Source organism: Camellia sinensis, chromosome 4, assembly GCF_055761805.1.
Source record: "Camellia sinensis isolate YWXY chromosome 4, ASM5576180v1, whole genome shotgun sequence".
NCBI classification, from domain to species: domain Eukaryota; kingdom Viridiplantae; phylum Streptophyta; class Magnoliopsida; order Ericales; family Theaceae; genus Camellia; species Camellia sinensis.
The window spans coordinates 162,765,890-162,791,088 of record NC_138964.1 but is presented as its reverse complement, the minus strand read 5'-3'; the positions used below and the strand labels follow the sequence as shown (position 1 = coordinate 162,791,088).

Below are 25,199 nucleotides of genomic sequence, written 5' to 3'. Positions count from 1 at the left end.
CCCTGATATTAAGATTGTATAACATAAGGACATTCAATATTTTCATAATGTTTAAGGTCTCTCAACATTGATCCAGAGAAATTTCAATCTAGATAAATCCTGTCCAGAGAAATTTGCTCCAGAGAAATTCTAGACTTCCCAAAGAAATTCTCTGGGTTCAACCCAGAGAAAATTCAAATTTCTCTGGGTTCATTTTGACCAATTTTCTCTGGTTTCAAATTCAAATTCAAATTTCTTTGGGTTCATTTATAAACCAGATAAAATTCAAATTTTTCTAGATTCATTTTAACCAATTTTCTTTGTATCACAATATCATTTTATGAAATCATTTTAATAAACCTTAGACCAATTTATTTGAGTTCAAATTCAAATTCTTCCTCCAGATAAATTCTTTGATAGCCTTCATCATCATCATCTTCTTTCTACATCAAATAAGTAGCTGTAGTAGCACCATGAAAGCCATAAAAGTAAGAGCACTTTGATAGTATCAACACAAATACACAACATGACAAATGATTAACTGGAGGTAGCATGAGGCAATAACAAAGCTTCCAGAGAAATTTGAACAACCCAAAGGCCTACCAGAAAAATTTGAACAACCAGAGAAATTTAAACAAACCAAAGACCTACTAGAGAAATTTGAACAACCTAGAGAAATTTGAACAATCCAGAGAAATTCTCTGGTCCAAACCATTGCATGGTTTATGTTCTTAAATCTGTTGTTTAATTAATAGTTGGGGTTGATTTATTCAAATGGTTGTTGTTGTTGAAGGCAAAGAAAATGGTAAACAAATCAAAGAAAATTTTAAGTAAACCAGAGAGAATTTTTTTAGTTTGGAGAGAATTTCTCTGGTTTAGACCAGAGAAATTCAAAGCTAGATGGTTGTTGTTGTTGTTGAAGGTAGAGAAAATGATAAGGAATTTCTCTGGATATCTACAAAGCTGTGTCCTCATGGGAAGCCACTGATCTTTCTCTCATATTTGGATTTTTGATTTCTAAATTCTTACACTAACAAACACACTGCAGACACATCCATTGGAATGAAAAAATTCCTTTTTCTATTACTCTTTGTTCTTGGTGAACATGAATATATATATATATATATATATATTTGTTGACATTTATTCATAAAATCAATAACTACGAATTCATTGCCAGTTCCTCCTAAACATAATCGGACCAATATTCTTCACATAACTAATTGTATTGCATCACTAACCATTCAATTCAGTTTTGAATTATTCAGTGAGGGCGAACTCTCAAGATCAAATCAAGCAGGTGTCTGTTTTCAGTAGAATACCCTCTGTTCATCACCATACATTTCCTCTTTGATTTTGAGCCGAAACAGATATTCTCTGAAGAGACTGCCGTGGATGATTTCTGCAAATCTGACATCATCCTACTCTTCATATTTCAAGAAGTACAACTCATTTGCTGAGCAACCCACAATCTCTTCACCTGATTCCTGAAAAGAGGTCACCCATGTCAACCCCGTATGATCCTGAACTTGAGCTTGAAGAAGGTATCTGTAATCACACTCCTCGAATTCCTGATTGCACCGGTCACATTGCCATCTTGAATTTCCTGACCTTGTCACTTTTTTATTACATTGTCTATCTCCAATCATCAGTGGGCAAGCGGTGTAGCAGAACGTATTTGTCTTGATGAATGATATGGATGCCTTCATTGTAGCCCAGTCTGGCTTATCTGATATTCCCAAGCCTTCGTCCTTGATCTGAGACACAGTTTTACGAATCTCATTCTTTGGTCCTCCAGGCATCTCTCTAGAGATGGATTGAGAAGCAATATTTTTGCCCCGTTGATCAAACCAAACTCTCAAGCTTTGGGCCTCTGGAGAATCTGGACTTGTGAAGAGCTGGGTGGAAGAAATGGTCCCTATAGATTTTCCACTGAAGTTGTTAACTTTCCCAGCTTTGACAGCTAAAATCGGGAAAAGCCTACAGTCAGCCAGTTCTTGCAGATTTTGACCTTCCCTATTGTAGAAATCACCCCATAGAGTTAACTCAACACTCCGACCGGATTGGTCCTTCAGACTTAGAATTCTTCTTTGAGTTTCCATACCATTCTTCCTCAAGTTGGTTGACTTTGCCCATCTTTTCTCTCTAGGGTTTCGGAGAGAGAGAGAGAGAGAGAGAGAGAAAGAGATTGGAAGTGCTGCTCTCCAATAGAGGAGGAGAGATAGAGTCAAATTTCTCTCATATATGTTTAGAGACCTTAGACATCAAAAAATAATATTGTGGATCTCTTCCATTACTAAAAGTGGGAGAGGGACCTTAGACTAATTTTTCCTTAATTAAATCACGACACATTTATAAAATCACACATTTATAAATTCATAAAAATTAAAAAAATCCAATTTCACCAAGGACTAAAGTGATACAATTAGGGTTGCAAACAAACGAAACTCTTTTCAAGTTGGTTCCACTCGGATTTTCAAGCCCAACTCGTTCATCTTTATTTAAATTCTATAATAAATATATTATTTATATATTCAATAACATATAAATAATAGCATAAACCTATTATTTATGTATTAAATAATAATAAAAAAATCTTACTGTGCCATGCGAAGTTTGAGGTTTATTAATATTAATGAATCAACTCAAGCTTAAGCCTAATTAATTATCGAGTCGAGTTCAAGTTAAATAAAGACTTGTTTTGAAAAGTAAGTTAAAAATTGATTTTTTTTGAAAAACGTGTAAAAAAAGAGAAAATTAATTAGCTTGTTTTGTTTTGATTTTCAGAAAATGTTTTTTTAATTTTTTTTATCATAAATATGAGTGTACTAGTAAGGATTGAAAAATTTTTATAGATTAAATTAAACCAATTATTAAGCGATTGCGCTGACGGTTTTTTTGCTTCAACAAAGAGGATTTAAAATTGCCAAGTGTAGAGAAAAGAAAAAATTAAAAGAGAAATGAGAAAGACAGAGAAAAACGATTGAGTAAATAATCAAAATAATAATTACTTACCTCTATTCTTATAGTTGAAGTCCGTTAATGCCTCGATAGTAGATCACTTTGTATAAATTAAGTCAAATCAAGCCTGCAACTGATTATTCCTTACTGCATGTTTTTTTTTTTTCGTTAAAAAAAAAAAAAAAAAAAAAAAAAAAAGTATCTTGATAGCTGTGAGTAAATTGATATCAAAGATAGTAGAGGGCTGCGTATGTAAATTAACCCTATAACTACTATTCGCTAACGTTACCCTCACGAATCTCATCACAATCATTCTATTCTCTCTGTATTTTCATCAAAGGAAAAACCCTAGTGCCGGTGCTGAGTCTCACTGCCTCTCAAACAATGGGTACGCTTTTTCTCTCTCTTCTCTCCCCTCTCATCAACACATACACGACTCTTCTGTTCATCTCATTAGTTCTATGAACTTTCAGATTATCATCACATCAACATGTGTTCCGATCTATGTTTTTTTTGTATTTTTTAATTCCAATTTGAATTATTTTTATTGTAATTTCCAAAATCAAGGTAAAGGGATGGGATTGATAAGCTATTGACGAACCCTAAACTGTTTTATTAGGCGGTTTTGTGGGTTGCTTTGTGATTTTTAGAAATTTTTTTTATATTTTTTTTTATGCTAGATATCGAGGAGGATATCCGGGCTCTGCAGCTTGATTCATCTGGTATGAGTGACTTTTGTTCTTAATATTATTACTGCTAGCTAGTGTTATAACTTTGGCTTTGAATTCTTGGATTTTCATTTTTGTTGGTTTGAATCTATTGGTACCCATATACAGCTATAATAATATTCACCCGGTTTGGTTTGTAGTTTAAAAAAACAGTTTTCAAAATTTTTAATTTGTATTTTTAAAGATTTTTTCAAAAATATTTAATTGTCATTATTTTTTTAACTTTTTAGATTCATTTAATCTTGATAAACTTAAAAAATATAAAATTTGTACAAAAATTCTTTAAAAATTCATTGAATACAACAAAATACTAAAATGTACTGAATTTTTGTATTTTTTTTAGTTGGTGATTTTTTAAAAGTTTTTTTCCACAAATATTATACTTTTCAAGTATATCTATGTTAGGTGTATCTAAAAAATAAAAGATTTGAGTAAAATATTTAAAAAAAAATATATGGAAAATGAAAAACCTCAATTTTCTGAAAAGAGTTTTAAACCAAACAAGGTGAATATTATTACTATGGATTTGCTATTTTTGAATATGTTATTTAAATGTTCGGTTGAATGTTATCAGAAGATAATATGGTTAATGCAGATGATGTGAAGCCGACTCACGAAGTTGAAATACCCGATAAGATGGAAGAAGGTTGGCTGAATCACCAAAATTCTGTTATCTGTGTGTGATTGCTATTGAACCTTTCCCTTTTTTTTTTTTAATTTTTTATTTGTTTGAAGAGAATGATGCCTTTTGGCATTGTTGTTTTCGTGCTGTTTTACATGTTTATTATTCTTTTATATTTTATTCTATCTTTCGTGATGTATGCTCTGCTTTTGCATGTTGGATTGGCATAAAATTGTGTTTTGCTTCGTTAAGAACCCAATGCTGTTTTCTATTGGTAAACATGGTTCTTATCGTAGACATAGACATTCACTGCTTCAAGTTGTATATTCTCTCCACAACAGTGAAGGTAGGCTTATCGCGTGCTCCATTTGGTTTGAGTGAGTTCTATCGATGTTATGAACATGAAGCTGGCTTGCATTTTGTTGAAGTCCTATATACTTTTAGCAACTTGTTGAAATTTAACGTATAGAAAATGGAAAATACAAGAATTGGATGTTGGAAAAGATGGAAAACTCAGCATGTGGTGCTATTTAAATTTTAGAAATATTAATGTAGGAACTACATTATTTAGTGCTTGGAAAAAGGGAAATAATGTAGCTGATAGTTAGAGTTAACTTTGAGTGTGAGGGATTTTCAAATAGTATGCCACATTTTAGGTGCCCCATCTTTGGATGACTTGAGAAGGAAAAAAACGTAATAATTTGTAGGATTTATTTTCAGTATGGATCAATTGCGTACACAAATTAGCATGGACATGTACACTTTTAGAGTTGTATGCATGCCCAATTTGGCAGTGCACGTTTTACACGGAGTACATTGGTACTCCTTTTGGTGACCCATTGAAATATAGGCCTCTTATGGTGAATTATGAAACAATTGAGTTATCCACTTACCTTTTGAAGGTGTTAAAAGGTCTACTGACTTTATATATATATATTCTTTCAAAAGATGGTTTTGTAAGTTTGTAGTGGCACACTTTACTACATAAATATGTTACTGGAGGGATTTTGGTGTTAAAGCTTGTGAAATATTTCGTCAGTTGTTACGGACTCCGGGCATTTTTGGGGTTGGTCGTTGGTCATTTATCAAAGAAGCATTAATGCAATATGTCAGGTTGTTGAGATGGTAACTTGGTTCAAAGTTAAGAACAATTTTGGGAATTGGGAGATGGAGAGTTTTTGATTTCTTGTTAGTATAGGTTTTCCGTGTGAAAGCTGTTGACAATCATGTCTGTTAGTTATTATAATAACTGGATTGAAGAGGTCATCTAGTTTAGATGTTTATAATGTCATGAGAAATTATTGATTGCCTATTGCATTAATAGCCATATGCTACTAAAGATCCAACTTGGACACCCCATATTTTAGACTTCTTGAACTCCCCCCCCCACCCAATCCACATGTCCCCAACAATAAAAAGAGAAAAGGGACCAGCATTTATTATTTTCCTAGTTGTGAAATAAAACATGATGGTCACTCGTTTTTTGAGCAGTAATATGTTTGCCATAGTGATGTGAATTATCATAGAATATTTCATGTGAGACTGATGAAAAGTACTTTTGTGTGATTGGTTTCAGATTTGAAGGATGAGGTCAATGCAACCACTCAGCCAGTGCCAGTGGAGGCAAAAGGCATCATGGAAGGTTTGTTATTCCTTTTTTTTTTTGGGGGCGGGGGGGGGGGGGTTCTTGTAATAATCCACAATATTTTCGAGGCTAGGCATATCATTCCATGAGATCGAACTATACAAAATAGTAAAAAAAAAAAGTCGACACTTCTTTCTTTAGAAAGCCACATCAAGCACAAAAAGCCTAAACATCAAGCCTTCCACATTTTCTTCCACATGTTGCCTCCCCACCAACCAAATGTGATGCCCGCCACATATCTTCGTTGCACTTGCAAAGGCAACACCAATTAATAAATATTTGTATGTGTATATTGGGGTTTTTGCTTGCTGTTTTGTTCTTTTTCTTTCTTCTTCTTTTATTTGTTGTGTTTTGTTGTGAAGTACGTATGTGAAATTTTTTGGTAGTAGGTGCTGATATTGGGTATATCTACTCCAACCAGTTTTTTTTTTTAAAACTTTTATTGGTTTTCAGTGAAATCCAAGGATGTCTCTGCTGCTGAAGATACTGAAGACGAGATTGAAGATAATAAGAAGCGCCATTTGAATGTTGTATTTATTGGCCATGTTGGTAGGTTGATCTTTTTTAACTGGTCTTAAATTTTTGGTCATCAAAGTCAGTCATATAATTATGATTTATGTTGCCTACTCAGGATATGTTTTGTTGGCTATTGACTATTGATATTGTCACACCTTACATATGCGACTATATACCCCACGAGTGATGGCATTGCTTCCTTTTGTTTATTCTTCCCATTTTTTGTTTCCATGATATGTTGTTTGTGCTAGCTTTCTCAATGTTCCTACTTTCTGCAATGCTGACAAATGTTTTTTTTTGGGTGAATAAGTCATAAATTAAAAAGACAAGAGGATACACAAATACAAGGGGCATGCCCCAGGCCCTAACAGATCCTATACAAAACTGCCAGACACAGTAAAAAACGAAGCAAAACAGCCCACCTGTTTAGGACTACCAACATAGCAAAAAACTGCCACCACAAAAAAGACTAGACTACATATTCACCTGTTCATAGCCGTCATGGCAAACAAGAAAAAAGAAAAAGAAAGAAACAAAAAGTCTATTTGTTCAGATTAAAAGATTTTAATATGTTCAAGAACCTTATACGGACTGTATGTTGAACCACCCAAAACAAAGAAAAACACAGTACAGGAGCAATCCCTAGCATAGCCCGCAAGGGCAGGCCAAAAAAGGTCCTATCTAGACATAAACTGGCACTAGACAAATATATACAAATATGAGTAAAACTTTCTTCACACTTTAGGCACTCCCAGCAGCCATATGTACTTGTAGCTTCCTTCCACTTTATGTTAATAAATCCTGTCCAGTATAAGATATTACTCAAGAACACCTCAATTAGACAAGGTTGTATTACCATATGCAGTTTTTCCAAATCACAATCACCAACATAGATAACATAAATGCTCACATCACTCAACCCTCTATTTAGAAGCTCACAACACTCGGCAAGAAAAGACAAGCACACAATATATAAGCTCCCATCACTCAACCCACAGAGCATGGTTGCAACATAAACCTTCATAGCCTCTTGTACCTGCAAAATAGATAAAGTATGGCTATATATGTAGTACGTTAGAAATAAACTATATGGGCAGTGACAGGTTGGTATTATAGATGTGCTTACATCCCTCAACCCACATTGGTTATACTTGATCTTCATTCCGGCAAACACTGAGCTACACAAGAAACAAAACATTAGAGAACACACTCTTGCTCACTTTCACTCAACCCACATTTACTGAACTCCCATTATCCCTCATTCTTCTAGTGCCTCCTTCCATACCTGTATAGTCATTTAAGATAGATTGGGGGAGACTCCAGGTATTCAACAACCATCTGTCACTAGGGCAGCTTTTCAAGTTAGTAAAAGAAAGTATACGGAACATAATCATGTCCACAATCAATTTAATAACCATCTCTTCTGGAATTAAGGCTTGGTTAAAATTCTATTTTTCCGAGCTAACCACAAGTAATAGACAGTACAAGTAAACACAAGTCTAGAGATAATGGCCTTCAAAGACTTACCTTTGATCTGTTGAGACAGGAAAGGTACCAGATCAGGCCAAGGCAGATTGGGCCAAGAAAGAACAATCTTAGACTGCAGGCCAATCCACACTCTTTCAGAGAATGGGCATTGGAAAAATAAGTGACAATGATCCTTACAATCCCAATTACAAAAAACACAGACAGAAGGTTAATCAATGCCAAACAACACAATTCTGTCGCTAGTTGTGAGTCTACCTTGGACAACCATCCAAGTCACAAAGCTAGTCTTAGGGATATTACAAGGACCCCAGATCAAAGCAGCCCAAGGAACAGTGGTAAAAGCTTTCCTTCAAATATTCCAAGTGGAATTGATAGAGAAAGAACCATGCTTATCAGGGGTCCAAATAACCCTATCAGGTCCATGGCCAGGCTGTAAGGTATCAGGGGTATTATCAATAAGATCCCTAACCTCCCAAGTATTGGCAATGGGCCACTTCCAAGCCTGGTCACAGACAATCTCCTTAACTTTGGACTCACAATTGAGATTAGTGTCATACATTATTCTCTCCCCAAACTTATCTCTCAAAGAGCCAAGGGGGTGCCAATTATCATATCACAGGAAAGTGTTCAAACCATCCCCAATAGCATGCTTGATTAGGGGATAAATAATGGGTCTAAGTGCCAAAATCTTACCCCAAACGCAGGAGGGGTCAGAGGGAGCCGTCACCTTCCAAAAACTTTTTCCTTTGAGAAGGTAGGATTTAACCCATTGACACCACATCGATTGCTCACCCCCGGAGAATAAAAACCAAATGTGTTTGGCCACAGCCGCTTTGTTCCACACTTCCACCGATTTAAAACCCAGACCCCCTTCATTTTTAGGAGCACAAATTCTATCCCGAGGAATTTTAGCCCCATGCTTCTTGAGATCACTACCAGTCCAGAAAAAGAACGAAATAAACTCTCAATATCCGTAATAATCTTTTTGGGAAGGATAAAGAGAGAGGACCAATACACTTGCATGGAAAAAAGGATGGACTGGATCAACTGGGCTCTACCAGCATAGGACAAGCATTTGTTAGTCCAACTCTTGATTCTCTTAGTGATTCTCTCCACAAGCTGTTAACAATCAGCCGCTTTGAGTTTAGTAGAGATAAGGGGAACCCCTAAATATCTAACAGGAAGCTGGCCTTCAGCAAATTTAGTCACATCAAGAATCTCATCTCTCAGTTTCTTCTCACATCCAAAGAAAAAGACATGTCTTTTGTTAGGGCTAGTAGAGAGACCAGACAATGCCTGAAATTCTTGTAAACCCTCTTTAATAGCCACAACAGTAGGAACAGGCCCCTTACAAAAGATCATCAAGTCGTCAGCAAAACAAAGATTAACAATCCTGTTTTTCTTACATCTCCAATGATATTTAAACTCGGGGAGGGAAGCCTTTTCAGCAAGAATCCTAGACAATATCTCCATAACAAGCACAAAATTTTAGAATCCATGTGTTCGGTCAAAATTTTAATTTTGGGTTTTTGTGCACTTTTTTTTGACCTGTGTTTGTGCTCGCGTGCATGTGTTTGTAGCTGTTTCCATTTAACCAATATGGAGGTGGGAACTGAAACCATACACCTTAATGTTTTAGCTTCATATATGTATATTTGTATATTTGCCTGATGTAGACACAATTTACCTGTGAGCTTGTATTGAGTTTACTAGATATGCAACATGTATTTTGGTCATAGGCATATTGAAAGTAGATCATGAGCTCGTAGAAGAAGTTCACTTTTGAATATTGTTGGAACACAAATAACCAAGCTTGTAATATGAAGTTTATAATAACCTTTATCTTTCATCATTTCTCAAACAAGTGTTAATGGGGTTCTAAATTTTTTTAACAGTGCCTTGTAGTCGATTTAAAATGGAAGGAAATTTATCAGAGGTTTCTGTTTGTCTTGATGTGGTGGTTGGTATTTCAATAAATTAAATTTGTACTTCCAGTTCCTTTATATACTTTTTATGCTGCTATTTTACTTGAAAGTTACAAATGTGGTTCAGTCTTATTTGTTTTTGGGTCATTATTGATTCAGATATTTGGTAGATTATGAATAAAGTTTTGTACTACTTAATTTTCCAAATGTTAATAGTATAACATTTTAAAGATTATCTAGCAGCTTTATAATATGCGATTGAAATCAGAAGATTCAATGTTCCCTGAATTTGTACTGTATATGTGATATTTTCTGTACCACATTTCAAATGCATCAACTAGAGTTGCAAATGAGCTGCGCCAAACAGAGCTAAGTCGAGTCCATTGTTCGTCTGACTAAGCTTTGCTTGCCAGACTAAGGGCATTTCTGATCTTGATTTCTGCTCTTCTATTTGCATTAGAACTCTAATAGTGAGGAGTGAAGCTACTGCCTGATTTTTTGCTTTCCTTGTGTGGAAAAACATCTCCATCTTTTGCGCGTGCTTAGGTCATTCAGTATTGCATAAAAGCTAGCAAGTAAAAAGTAACAATGATGAGGTTGGTATTCTTTTGAGGGAGTGGTTGAACTTCTTCATAGTTCACATCGCTAGAGTAGGTGAAAGAAGAAGAAGATTTTGTTTTTGATTTCCTTATGCAATATGTGGATCATTCAGGGTTAGTAGAGGAATTGTAAATCATTTGATAGTAGAGAGGTTCTGTTTACATTTGTAAGTCTTTTTTATTTGTAAGTTTTTTTTTGAGTGTATATCGATGGTTAGTAAACCTACTCTCAACGAATCCTAAGAATTTGTAGAGCTTTTTGATGCACGTCTTGGTGTATTTTTGGGTGGCATTCCATTAATGACGTCTTGTTGAACAAAAATTTTATTATTTATGGGTGGCTTGGTGGATAGGAGCCTAGGTTTTATTGCTTTATTACTGAATGGCTTACCTACGTAACTTCCTGACTATTATTGTTCTCTTAAAGGCATTTGTTAGAAGTGATCAATTTCTGGTGGTTTCCGTGTGAGGAACAAAATGGAAACTGGTCCTTGGTGCTTTTTTTTTTTGGATAATTGGTTCGTGGTGCTTATTTGTCTTTTTATTTTAATTATTAGGTTCTCCCTTAAACATATCAGACATTGTTAATAAAACTCTTTGGTAAAACATGATTGATGCCTAATACTATTGCAACTTGGTAAATGACTTTTCCAAGTGCATGTATTTTTTTCCTCTTGGTGAATTATTGTTAAGGTCATTAAAGCCACGTAAAAAAAAAACTTCAAACATGCCAGTGGACATGTGAAATTATTGTCAAAGTTATTTAAAGTCATCTCATGTTTTCTTTTCTAATACTCTATTGTCACTAGTAAACATTATATACAAATCATGGTTCTCTTAAAGTTGGTTAGAATTTGGTGAGAACTAATTTTGCAAGTGTGAATAGGAAGTTACCAAATCAGAAGATTGCATGATGGCTCTTTTGTGAACATGCAAGAATAATTGTATTTCCATAGTGACTCTAATAAACTTTAATTTTGAAATCTTTCTAATGGATTTTTCTATTCCAACTGTAATTTTTATTTTTATTTTTATAATGTTCTTATGTTAGAGGTGGATCTTTTTATGAAAGAAATTTGATGCAAGTGATGATTGGACTGATGTAGTTTTTTTCTCATTCTCTATCACTTGATGCATGTTTTCTGAATCTGCTTTAAAACATTTTCTGTTTATTGATTGTAAATGTATGAGCTCAGATTCAAATCAACCTTTGCTCCTGATTTCATTCTCTTCCTGCATTTTGATCTCTGGTGGTATTATCTAGTCAAATATGATATTCAGCTGGTATTTTAGATGGATGATGATAGTCTGATAGAAAACATGTCCAAGAGAAATTATGGACTAATGGAATTTTGTTTGGCTCATTAGCACTAGTTGATTTTCAGTGCCTAAATCTGAATGTGTGGTATGTTGATCCTTTTTGCTTAACTAGTTTATTACTTACCAAAAATATGTACATGTGGGATGCAGATGCAGGGAAGTCCACCACTGGAGGGCAGATACTGTTCCTTAGTGGTCAGGTGGATGACCGCACAATCCAAAAATATGAGAAAGAAGCAAAGGATAAAAGTCGACAAAGTTGGTGAGACCTTATTTTGCTTTTCAATTAAAGCTTGTTACCTGTGTTTTATTTTAGTACATCTATTGTGGCAGAACATGTGATGACTGAAAAACACACACACTCTCTCTCTCTCTCTCTCTCTCTCAAAAGAGTTTTGCAACTTGGTAGCTGCACATATAGTAACTTAGTCGCACTCCATCCACTCCACTGACAGATGTTAGGTTAGTTATTTTGTGTGTGTAATGGAGCTTGCCCTAAGCATTTGGGTGGTTGTTTTTAAGTAATAATTATATTGATTACTGAAAAATAAAAATATTCGATGGTCTTATAATTATGAAATGGATTCCTAATTTGGGCTTGTTCTCCCAGTTTTCTTAACAATCATTCATGACCAGAAAACTAGAAATCCCTTGTGATGGAAAAAATATTATATTTTACTTTCCATGAAATTTTTGAAATTGTCCTAGTCTTTGAATGGGACAGTCCTAACCTTTTTATCTTCTCAAGTCTTTTAACTCTTTTTATCTTCTCAAGTCCTTGGCCCTTGCGTTTCCTGATTATGTTGTATATGTTTCTGATGTTAGTTGATATTTTTTGCTTTTCACCAAATATTCATTTTTAATACAGCTGCAAAACTTAAATTCAAGATATCAGATGTGGATTGGATGCCAAATTGCCCATATTGGAATCTTGAATTGTCCATAAAAAGCTTGTTTGTTGCCTGACATATTGCATTAGTACTATATATGTGCTTTTTTCTGAGTTGCACTGCTTTCTAATTAGGAGACTATAATGTGGATGAGCCAAAGCTACTACTTTTACAGCAGTTGGAAGCCCAAATAAGGAACAAATCCCAGAGAATAGTTATCAATATATGTTTTTTTCATTGAATATCATATTTTAGAGCATTATAATAGGATTTCAATTTATTCCTCGTAGTCACTCTCAGTCAATGTTTCTAGTGACCTTCAGCACTTTCATAATATAAATCCCCTTGTTTTCAGTGCAATCCATAATTTCCTCAATGTTTAGCACAAAAAGTGTCTGCTCCATTGATTTCAGTGAGGATCCATTGCAGCCCACATTGTCTTGTTATTTGCCTCGTTTTCCTTGGTTTATGTCAAGTCCTTCTATAGCCATCCCTATAATTTTTAATAATTTTAGAATTATACATATCATTCATGGCTCTTTTAACATTTGTTGTTATGCATAAGGGGTTTTGTCTAGTTCTACTCCATAATGTTTATTCCCATTTTTTTATTTGTTACCTTCCCCAAGTAAGTATGTGAGATTTAGTTAGCTAACTCCAAAATCCTATTTGTTCGGAATGATGAATAAATTACGGGCTCCTTTTATAGAGTATAGACCTTAATCTTGTTTGAGAATTTTCATCAACATTGGATATCACAACTTTCATCTTATTTTTTAATTGGCTTTATTGTATTTTTCTAGACGGATGATGATCATTATTCAGAATATGTTGTTTCTAGCATTTGAATATCTAATGATTATGACATGGATGGTCCCTTATTTAATTGTGCCTTTTGATCATGTTTATTTGTTATGTCCTAGGTATATGGCATATATTATGGACACTAATGAAGAGGAGAGAGTTAAGGTATTTTTCATGTGTCTAGTTTGCTGTGATATCATTTATGGCCTTATATTTAATCAGTTCAAATGGTATGCATTCTTTCCATTCATTTATGCTTTAGAATTAAAGCTTGCTTATTTGTCCATGTTTTAATATGCAATCTTACTTCAGGGTAAAACAGTTGAAGTCGGAAGAGCACATTTTGAGACAGAAACTTCAAGATTTACAATTCTGGATGCTCCAGTAGGCCGCCCTCTGCCATGTTATATGCATACATATTTATTTGTTTTTTTTTCTTTTTATAGTTCAAGGAAAAAAAAAGGATAGACCATATATCATTTGGAAATGTGGATTTGTTTGGTCAGTTTTATGAGTTAAGGGTTGTTAGTAATATTGATAGAGAGAGAAAGAGAATAAATTGTATTATTGATGGATATCTTGATGTATTACAAGATTGATTAATTACAATTCCTATACAATCTATATATAGAAGAAAATGTGGTAGTAGGTGTAGTGGAGGTGATAGTGGGTTAGGTGAAGTGGAGTGTGTGGTGAAGTGGAGATAGGTGAAGTGGAGTGTGTAGTGGAGTAGGTGAAGGTAAAGATGGGAAATTCTAACAGCCCCCCGCAAACTCAAGGAGGAGAGAAACTAACCAACTTGAGTTTGGAGAGAGTAACAAAACAAGAAAATACATAAAAATAAAAAAGGATAGGAGACACTGTATGGTCGTGTCAGACCGTTGGTGAAGACACTGTATGGGGGTGTCAGACCGATGTAGAAGACAGTTTATGGGGTCATGTCGGACCGTTGTAGAAGACAGTTTATGGGGTCATGTCGGACCGTTGTAGAAGACAGTTTATGGGGTCATGTCGGACCGTTTGTAGAAGACAGTTTATGGGGTCATGTCGGACCGTTGTAGAAGACAGTTTTATGGGGTCTTGCTGGACCCTTGTAGAAACTAACCGGAATCAATGTCGGGACAGTTTACAGAGTCTTGTCGGACCCTTGTAGAAACTAACCGGAATCTATGTCGGGACAGTTTACAGAGTCTTGTCGGACCCATAAAGGAGCTAACCGGAATCAATGTCGGGACAGTTTACAGAGTCTTATCGGACCCTTGAAAAAGCTAACCGGTATCAAATGTCGGGACAGTTTATAGAGTCTTGTCGGACCCTTGTAAAAGTGGCACCCTCAAAAGGTGTGCCCAATTTTGTCAAAAGGCGTGCCATCAAAAGGCGTGCCCAACTCATCAAAAGGTGTGCCATCAAAAGGCGTGCCATGAAAAGGCGTGCCAGGTTGTCGGCGTCAAAAGGCGCGCGATGCGCGTGGCTGCCTCTGTGTCATGGTCTTTATAAACCGAAGCGGAGGAGGCAGAAACTGAGACAGAAAAACTGAGAGAAATCTCTGAAAAATTCTTCATTCTGCTTAGAAAGAGAGGTTTTGCTGAGAAGAAACTCTGTAACACTCTCTATAACACTCTGTTGCCCAGAAAAAATGGCTTCGTCTTCCCGCGGGCTGCTCACCCTCTTTCCCGACCTCAACGAGTCCACAGGAGAGAGAACTGGTGCGGTGGCCAGTGAACCTCAACCAAACACCGCTGGGTATACTCCGTTGAACTTTCCGATGCGGTCTGTGGAGCAAAGAATGGCAGGGCTGTCGGATGTGGAGGCCAATCAGTATACTTTGAAGGCATGTGTGGAAAGCATGACGGCGGTCACAAATTTGTCGAACCGGCTGCAGAGTAGAACAAATGAGGTGCAGCATTTAAACTCCCAGCTGGCTCTGCTCCAACGCATGTATAAGGATGCGCGAGCAGAGATCAGTGTGCTAAAGGCAGAAAACAAGGAGTTGAAGCGGAAGGCCACCGTGATGTTCCGCTTTGGAGGTCCACCATATGCTTCAGTGGAGGAGCAGGGAGTAGTGATTATGCCCAGTGGAGTGGGAAACACGGAGGCAGCACCGTCAAGGGCCGCCCAGGACGGAGGCAAGAAGAAGAGACCGGCTGCAGAGTAGAGAAGAAAAAATCTGCCAGTGGATGTGGTTGTTTTGTTTGTTTGTTTGTTTGTTTGTTTGTTTTTTTTTTTTTTTTTTTTTTTTTTTTTTTTTTTTTTTTTTTTTTTTTTTTGTAACAGTGTGATCGGGGTTGATCCCTGAGATGAATAAAATATGGGTGTTGTGCAAACTCGAATGGTAGGTGTGGTAATGCAGAAAAATCAACAGAAAAATTGTTGCTCCTTAAGTTGCTTGGCCACATCTTTAGCAGAAGATCCAGAAACCTCAATCCAAGTTTTTTGAGAACAGTGCACAGGCTGACAGCATGAACTCTAAATAGAAGAGAGCATGAAAGGGATTGGCTGCCATGTCTGCCAAGCTTGATGGTGCAGTGACATAGTAAGCAAGACCACCACCTGGGATAGACTGGCCTGAGGAACAAACATCAATGACTGGAATATGAACAATAGGGTCACACATTAGAGGTGTGAATGGTAGGATCTGGGGTGAACTTGATCTAGATAGTGGCAACCTGACCAGTGGCTCAGGCAGCAAAGTAGGAAAATCCAGAGGGGGGAGATCAGACACATTAAGAGGTGATATTGGTGTCAACACACTAGAAGACCTTGTAGCTGGTAGTAAAGAAGAAAGTGGAGGTAAAGATAGTGATTCAGTGAATGACATAGGCAGTTGTGGAGGTTTTACTGTGTATTGAAAAATTGATGCCATAGGAGGGCACCAACAATAATAGGGAGAAAAAAGGGATGAGCCCATTGAAGGTTCTTGAGATCCTGGGCATAAAAAGGGTGGTGTACCAGACTTGCCAAGTGATTCCAACAAATTTGGAGAGAATAAGCCCATTCCAGTAGCTTCTGGATGTTTATCCTTTCCAGAAAGATTTGAACCAGATGCATCCATGGGGCTTACTGGTGAAGAAGCAACAGACAGGTTATCAACAACTGAAAATTGGATGTCCCCACGTCTCCTCAGCTTTTCTCGGGTAACACTTTTCAAGGAAGTTGAGTTTCTGAGAAGGTAGCAGATTATGTTGCTGAAAATCTGGGAAAGAACATTGTGAAAGCACTTGAATTTGTCAGAGACGAAGAAGATCAGTTAGAAGCAGCCATACATAGCGGCTATTTGGACACTGATAAGGAATTTCTTAGTCAGGGAGTAAATGGAGGAGCATGTGCAGCAAGTGTACTGTTTAGAGATGGAAATCTATATGTAGCGAAAATACTGTTTAGAGATGGAATAGGTAGAGGTCCGGCGGGCGGCCAAGGCGAGGCTGCCGCCCGCCGGTGAAGCAAAATGAGTAGGTTGTTAACCTTGCTCTGATACCATGTTAGTAATATTGATAGAGAGAGAAAGAGAATAAATTGTATTATTGATGGATATCTTGATGTATTACAAGATTGATTAATTACAATTCCTATACAATCTATATATAGAAGAAAATGTGGTAGTAGGTGTAGTGGAGGTGATAGTGGGTTAGGTGAAGTGGAGTGTGTGGTGAAGTGGAGATAGGTGAAGTGGAGTGTGTAGTGGAGTAGGTGAAGGTAAAGATGGGAAATTCTAACAAGGGTGGTGTTTTGGATGTATTCACTTGGTGTATGAATTCCATTAGCTAGTTGGGTTTCCTCTTTTATACGATTCTAGAATTTGAGCTGGGTCTGCACCAGTATTTTATTTTATAATCTGTAAAATTTGGTTACCAAGGCAGATGGTCCTTTCTCACCCAATTGAATTTGACATAGCACATAGCATGATAGAGCAAAATGGTGAATTTTTTTTCATGTAGCTAACTCCACCTAATAGGGATATAAGGCTGTTTTTGGTTTGATATTCGATATTTGAGGTCTAAGATCTCATACTTCAGGTCAAAACAATGCTAATACTTCACTTGTGTGAGAATTCAAGTGTCAAGTTGATGTTACTTGGGAGCCAAGTAAACTTGGTAGACGAGTTGAAGTTAGGGTGGGGTTAAATCAATCCAAAGATCCATCTAGAATTGGTGGAAACCCATAAAGAAGCCCATACAAAACAAACACCTACTTGTATATCTATCAATAAGGGAAAAAAAGAGCAAGCCTGTGCTCTGCTCTCCCTTTTCCTGAGATTTCTTGCAGGCTTCATCTAGTGTGCACCAGATATATGGGTGAAGGCCTGCCTGTCTGGTATTGCTTATGGGCCTGAAGGTCAATATGTACAATCTTAAAAGAGCTAAGATCCAAATAAGCCCAACTTTATATTTAATTGGTATTTGATGTTGGTCCAAATATATTCTCAGTGGTGTTATGAACTTAACATGTTTTATTAGTGCAAAACAAAGAACAAATTATTCCATTTTGTTTTTGGCTCAAGTTTTTTTTTCAATGATGCCCTTACAATTTTCAGTTGTGGTGTTGATTTTTCAGGGACATAAAAGTTATGTGCCGAATATGATCAGTGGGGCATCTCAAGCGGACATAGGTGTACTAGTAAGTTGTACAAAAGTTTTTCAATCATGCTTGCTAGTTGGATGAATCTTTTGTTTGGTTTCTTAAAAATTTCTTTCTCTCAGGTAATATCTGCTCGGAAAGGCGAGTTTGAAACTGGATATGAAAGAGGTGGACAGACCCGTGAACATGTACAACTTGCTAAAACTTTAGGTGTCTCTAAGTTGCTTGTTGTTGTAAACAAGATGGATGATCCTACCGTGAACTGGTCAAAAGAGAGGTGCTTTGTGAGATTTCAATGTATTTGTGTAAGACGACTCTAGTTTTTTTTGCAATTTCTTTTCATTTAATACTGGTGTTCTTTAACAGGTATGATGAAATTGAATCGAAGATGATACCATTTCTAAGATCTTCGGGTTACAACGTGAAGAAAGGTGAATGACACTCATGCTGCTATGTGGTTGTCTTTTTTTTTGCAAGTTTGCTTCTTTAATATGGCTATCTAGATATTAAAAAGAGTATCTGCCTTGATCTGAAAGCATGCTGTCTTGCACACATTGCTGCTTTTGAGTTGGTAATTCATCATGTTAAATGAAAGTGTTGTTAACAAGAACTATTAATTTTCAATGGTAGTGTTGGATAGCTCATGCAATTGTCCAGGAGCTGCTTTTTTCTTTTCATGCTATTTCACTTAATTTTTTTTTCTTCTTAAAAACTAATTTGATATTTGTTCTTTGTGTTGATTAGATTCATGATCTTTGTCTTTGACTCTATGCTTGTCTAACATATAGCATCAGCATGGTCACTTCTATAAATGAAGCATAGTTGTGCTGCACATGAACGCTTAACACATGTCCCACGCTAGCTAATATCAGGATACAGGATTTTATTTACATTCATTCTAATTTGGCTTATTTCAACTTTCAGATGTTCAGTTTCTGCCTATATCTGGACTTGCTGGTGCAAATATGAAAACAAGAGTGGACAAAAGTATTTGTCCATGGTGGAATGGTCAATGTCTTTTTGAAGCTCTTGATGCTGTTGAAATTCCCCAACGTGATCCTAAAGGCCCATTTAGGTGCGATAGAAGCTTCCTATGTTCATGCTTTGTACTAATATTTAACTCCTCTCTTGGCGTGCTGGTTCAATTATGTCACTCGTTAATTTTTTATTGTTTCATGTTTCATTGAGTTATGCTTGGTAGTTATTATTAGCGCTTCATTGAGTTATCCTGAATCCTAATCAGTGCTTCTTAGATAGGATCCTTTAGCCTACCTAGAATGCCTTGAATTTTCTAAGGTTGTATTGTTCTTTATCTTAGCATATCAAATGGTAGTCTAAAAACCATTTTTGAACTTGGTTTGAAATTTATTAGTGTATTTTTTTTATTGTCTTCTGGCACAGTGGAGGGAGTATTGTTGAAGTTTTTATTATACAGAGCCTTTTGGTTGATCTTGCATTGTATGTGTAGATTCTAGATCTTTAATGTTGGTCCTAACTCCTCATTTTCAAAACTAGGAATGGAACTGGTGTTTTTGGATTTTCTATTTTGTTGTAACAATAATTTTGACTTTATTGTTTAAACTATTTATGTAATTGTCAATTTTTTTTGGCATTGTAGATTGCCTATTATTGACAAATTTAAGGATATGGGCACCGTTGTCATGGGCAAAGTAGAATCTGGCAGTGTGCGCGAGGGTGATAACTTGTTGGTCATGCCAAATATGGTGCTTCCTTCTTGCCATTCAACCCACCCAACCCCCCCCCCCCCCCCCCCCCCCCCCCCATGTTTTATTTATTTTGTATGAATTTATCAATTTTGTTGAGATATGAGGACCTCGCGTATTCATCCTGCAGGCTCAAGTGAAAGTTCTTGCTGTATACTGTGATGAAGATAAAGTTAGGCGTGCTGGACCTGGTGAGAACCTGAGGGTTAGATTGTCTGGGATTGAAGAAGAGGATATTGTATGTGGTTTTGTCTTGTGCGGTGTTGGTAAGTTTATTTAAACAAATTGGTTTGTTGGGAATATCAAACCTTTTTACTTGGTATGATTGATGGATTTGATTGTGTTGGTTGTATAATGTATGTGAATGTTGTATGCAATTTAGAACAATCATGTATTACTAGTCTATCCTGTTGAATGATGGCGGAAAGAACATTGATGCTTATGTATGAAAGGTGAGATTTAGAGTCACACTTGTTAGTCAAGTGGGATGAAACTAGCCTAGTTGATATTGCGCTAGTTGAATTACTTGCTACCACCCACTTGTTAGTCAAGTGGGATGAGACTAGCTTTAACATACCCTACGAAGCCACAGAGACAGACACAATACAACAATTATCAAAAAATTAGGATATGGACATGGCGGGGATATGACAATAATTTTTATTTTATTTTAAATTTGGACATGAAAAATTTAAGATAGTGAATGTAACTTGTAAATATCTTGTGTTTTATTTTAATTTTTGGTTCCACCTCTATCCTTGTTTGTGTTGTTTGTTCTTGAATGATTGTCTGATGCTAATCAAGATTTTAATACATTTTATTCCATGCAGCAAGGCCAATAGCCGTAGTATCTGAGTTTGTTGCCCAGTTACAGATCCTTGAGTTGCTGGATAATGTATGTGAATATTATTTTTTTCTTTTGTTCACAAAGTCCTGTCATTTTTTCCCCTCTCCCCCTCCGTAACTGTCACTTCTTGAAGGCAAACTTGTTTTTTTCCCTTTCATTTAATTCCAAGTGACATTGCTGCTGTTTCAGGCAATTTTTACTGCTGGTTACAAGGCTGTGTTGCACATTCATGCTGTTGTGGAGGAATGTGAGATTGTTGAACTGATGCAACAGATTGATCTTAAGACAAAAAAGCCTATGAGAAAGAAAGTTCTCTTTGTGAAGAATGGTGCCATCGTTGTATGTCGCATCCAGGTCATTTTCATCATTTGATCTCTGAGAAATGAGGAATCTCCATATTAAACTTGTAGCTGTTATTCCCACCTTCCTCCCTGCTGCTTTTATTTTTCATTCTTGACAAAAAGTGATTATGGAATTCCAAAACCTTGTACTCGGTGATTCTTCTGTTCTACTCTCTGAATTTTTCTCCTGCTTTAAATGCTTTTTTCCAGGTGAATAATGTGATATGCATTGAGAAGTTCTCTGACTTTCCACAACTTGGAAGGTTCACTCTTCGTACTGAAGGTGACAAACTGACATGTCCCTTGTCTTATTGATAACCTCCATTTTTAGTTTGTAGGCTTTTTGGTTTTTTATTTGTTTCTTTAACCACTACGAATTTACAAGGATTATCATGTTTTGCAGGGAAAACAATTGCAGTGGGAAAAGTTACTGATCTTTCTGCCTAGTGTTAGTTCTTAAACAATTTTGGTGTGAGAGGTAAAGAATTTTATGTACTTACATTTTCTTTCCATATCTAGTTACAGACTATTTCCATAGGTTGAACCACAATTTTACCTGGGGGCGGGGGGGCAAACAGTGGTGTTTTAAAAATATTTATTCAATGGGGCATTCCACAAGTTGTCGTCAATGAAACTTGTAGTTCATACAATCTATCAAAATCTACTTTTCACATAAAATTGAGAATACTAATCCAAACTTCTCAAACTACATGTAGAAAGATTTTAGATCCATTCATCAAATAATCCACTCAATATGTTCTCAATTTCTCCTTAAGTTCCAAACATAACAAATGACTTAAAACAAAATGTAAAAACTATGGATTAACCCATATGAGCTCTACTTTGGTAATAAATCAAAATAAGAACATAAGCTATGGAGTTGGTAATAGAGCAAAATGGGAATAGCCTATGATTTGCTGACGAGGAGGACATGAGTTCAAGTCTCTAGGGTGATGCTTGGGGATGAGAGACTCATGCCTGCTAGTCTTGGGCCACTGTCTACTTGCCACTATGCCCTCTGGGGGCTAGTATCATAGCCTGTCTGGAGGGAGCACTTGTGGATATGTGCAGTATTCCTGCAGTGCTGGGCCCATTTAGTCATTTCCTATTCGGCACCCCAGTGGGTAGAGGGGCTACTATGGGTGATTCTATTTACACACCACCAAATCTCTCAGTACACACGATTTTCATACTAATTTTTTTATTACACTTGTATCCTTTTATTAAATTACCATTTTGGACATAATTCTAAACTCTACACATCTTTCTTCTCTCTGCAAATTTGGTGCTGGCGTCAGCGTCGCCATCTACAACCTCATAGCACCTCCCCACCCCTCCTAGTCACTTCTACCAACCATCTTCTCTCCCCAGCACTGTCCTTCTTCCACTCCTTTCATTCTCCCCACCCCTTTGGGAGTTGTTCCTTAGCACTGTCGTAAACTGACGAAGAGAGTAGATCGGGATCTCACAATCACAATTAAGAAAGAGAGAGTGCAAGAAATAACAAGTGGGTGAGAGAAAGCGCAAGAGAGAACACCAAAAAATCTATCAAGATTAGTCCAACTTTGTCGATTCAGGTTCTTTTCCCATTTTTCTCGATCTGACTAATCTTTAACAAATCCATCTTCTTCTTCTTCTTCTTCATCTCAAATCATTAAATCAATTCTCTGTTATTCTATCGTAGATGGACAATTGATTCTCTGCTTTTCATCTCTTTGAGTAGGCAACAGCGACGGATTGGCGGTAGGCGATAAGGTTAGGATTTTGGATAGAGAGTTGAAGAATATAAAGGGTAATTTAGGATTTTTCAAAAATTGATGGTGTGAAGTGAGAAGAAATCAAAGTATTAAAAATCTTTGTGGTGTGTATTGAGAGTTGTGTGGTGTGTAAATAGAATTACCCGGCTACTATGGTTACACCCAAGGGGGGTTGCTACTGTTGTTCACCCCTTCAATCCTTTTTTATCTGGCAAATATTTGACTCTTTTTGCTTTGTATTATATATATATGGTTTCTTGAAAAGGTGAGGCGTTATTACCCCCCTCGGGCCACAATGTGGTTATGTCCATTTGAGAAAGTACAGAAAATGCTGTTTTCTTATTATAAAGAATGCATTACATTATTTTATGTTCTGCATTCACATAGAAGGGGTCGTGTCGTATGAGCCGTGGAATTTTAAGCCAATTAAGTTGTTCCACCAATAAAAATGTATGCTACCTTCGTTCAGGAAAACTAGACATGTAGGCTGTTTTTTATCATTTGCTGAGTTGTAATGTCTCAGGATTTTAAGTAGTTTAATTTTTTATTTTTTTCACAGGTAAGTTGAGCCAACGGTACAAATTTTCGTATGGAAACAAATGAAAAGGCCAGCACACGGAGCATTGCTTGCAACTGAATCAAATCATTGATTTTTTTATATGGCATTGACAGTGTGCCTTTGTGTTGTATTATTACGAGTAGTTGGCTATTGTTACTTGTGGTGTCTGCATGTTTTTGTTTTTTTGGATAGCAATTCTGAAGTATTTGGTACGTTTGATGCTTGCTTGGGGGGGGTAAAATTTGAGACGCCAATCCCCCCATTTGAAAGTGACTTTATAGTTGTAATTTCTGGTTTTTATAGATGTGCTTAATTTATAACCCTTTTGTTTGTTTGTTTGTTGTTGTTCAATAGCGTTGGGATGTTAGTATAATTAGATTACAACTGAAGGGCCGTCGTTGCTCCATCAACTCGAACCTCTGATCTCTCACTACACCCTAAGGGCATGTTTGATTGGGTGGATTAGAGCATGGGATTAGGATTATTAATCCGTGGGCCCAATTATCTCATGTTTGTTTTAACATTTTGGTTTAGGATTATTAATCCAATGGATAATTAATCTAACAAATTTGTAGGATTATTAGTAATGGGCTAGGGGTGAGATTATTAATCCAATGGATATTAATCCAATTGGATAGTGAATCCTACACTAATTTAATAGGATTATTAATACTTCACTATTAGTCTTTTGAATCAAACATGACCTAAGGGGTAGCTACTAGACCATTGGGTTACATCCAATGTCCTTGCTTATTTTATAACTTAATATTGTTTATTCTTTCCGCTGTTTTGTTTATACATGGTAAGATGTTATTTTTATTGTTGTTATTCTCTTAATGATTATTTCTAAATATGGAATCCATTATGAATATATTTTGGGGTGATATAAAATAGAAGTAATGTTGCACATCATAAAATTTTTTGTAAGATTAATTCAAAAGTGATTATGTAGTGTTTTGGAAAGTTGGTAAAAAGTTGATTTTTGATTTTTTGGAGACTCTTGGCTAACAAAATTTAGAAAGTCAAAAAATTGATTTTTTTAATTTGTTGCCAAAAGATTTCTATATTCTCCTTCCTAAGCTTTTTTAGAGTGTATCACAGTGGGTTGCATTTCTCGCTTCGTGTGCTTTTATTGCTGATTAGTCCTTCCCTACCTTTTGGATCTCAAAAAGTGAAGGAAATCCAGATTGGGCTATTCTATAGCTACATTCTTGGTCGAATTGCCATCAAATTGTAGATAAATTCATATAACATATAACAAAATATTATAAATTAATCTTAGGATAAAAAATTTGTGGAGGTTTTTCGTGATTTATTTATTTATTTATTTATTTTTGTAATGGCTAGCATTATTGATAAAATAGTGACAAACGACGGTGAGAATGGATGTTTTGAAAATAGGACTAGTGAGCGAATTGAAAAAAGGATCGGATGGACGAGTTATTGATTTAATTATCGTGTTGAAACGGTCGAATCTTGATGCCATAATTAATAATATATAATTAAAAAATATAATTATATATTATAAATAAATAAAATATATATAAGTATTAAAATAAAAATAAAAATTATTGCATAGTATTTACTAAAAAAAAGTTATTAGTTTTAAAGAAATTAAAAAATTTTAACACTCCAAACAAATTGATTGAATTTTAGATTTAATTTTAGAGGGAAATTAAATTTTTAACTCTCCTTCCAATCAGTATGATTCAAATAATTTGATGGAATCTCACATGGTAGGACTGAGAGAAGAATTTTACATGGTAGGACTGACAAAAGAATTCGTAAAATTTGCAAATCAAACCGGTCCAATTCAATCCAGTAGGTTTGGATTGAATTTTTGAATCCTTAGTCCGATTTTGGATTAGAAAATTGAGGAACTGTTTTTTGCGGATTAGTTTTAGATTTCACTTTACGGT

At 35.9% G+C, this 25,199-nt stretch overlaps 1 protein-coding gene and 1 pseudogene across 6 annotated transcripts; one reads left to right on the top strand and one right to left on the bottom strand.

The window, feature by feature from the left end:
• Window positions 1-1,400: 1,400 nt before the first annotated feature.
• On the bottom strand, window positions 1,401-2,081 carry LOC114255953 (replication protein A 70 kDa DNA-binding subunit A pseudogene; annotated as a pseudogene).
• Window positions 2,082-3,039: 958 nt separating this feature from the next.
• On the top strand, window positions 3,040-23,602 carry LOC114324086 (Translation elongation factor EF1A/initiation factor IF2gamma family protein). 6 transcript variants are annotated; one of them, XM_082866767.1, is made up of 19 exons: window positions 3,040-3,328; window positions 3,621-3,662; window positions 4,264-4,314; window positions 5,867-5,932; window positions 6,389-6,484; window positions 11,934-12,045; window positions 13,597-13,642; window positions 13,790-13,861; window positions 18,029-18,091; window positions 18,175-18,329; window positions 18,419-18,483; window positions 18,977-19,127; window positions 19,671-19,776; window positions 19,907-20,042; window positions 20,607-20,671; window positions 20,813-20,977; window positions 21,175-21,247; window positions 21,368-21,442; window positions 23,281-23,602. In XM_082866767.1, exons 1-18 carry the CDS (start codon window positions 3,325-3,327, stop codon window positions 21,409-21,411), a joined length of 1,512 nt encoding a protein of 503 aa, XP_082722893.1. In that variant the 5' UTR covers window positions 3,040-3,324; the 3' UTR covers window positions 21,412-21,442; window positions 23,281-23,602. The 6 variants fall into 6 exon arrangements, with proteins under 6 accessions (XP_082722893.1, XP_082722894.1, XP_082722891.1 ...); XM_082866765.1 differs by having other exon boundaries at window positions 3,080-3,328; window positions 4,264-4,344; XM_028271803.2 differs by having other exon boundaries at window positions 3,188-3,328; window positions 4,243-4,314.
• Window positions 23,603-25,199: the final 1,597 nt, after the last annotated feature.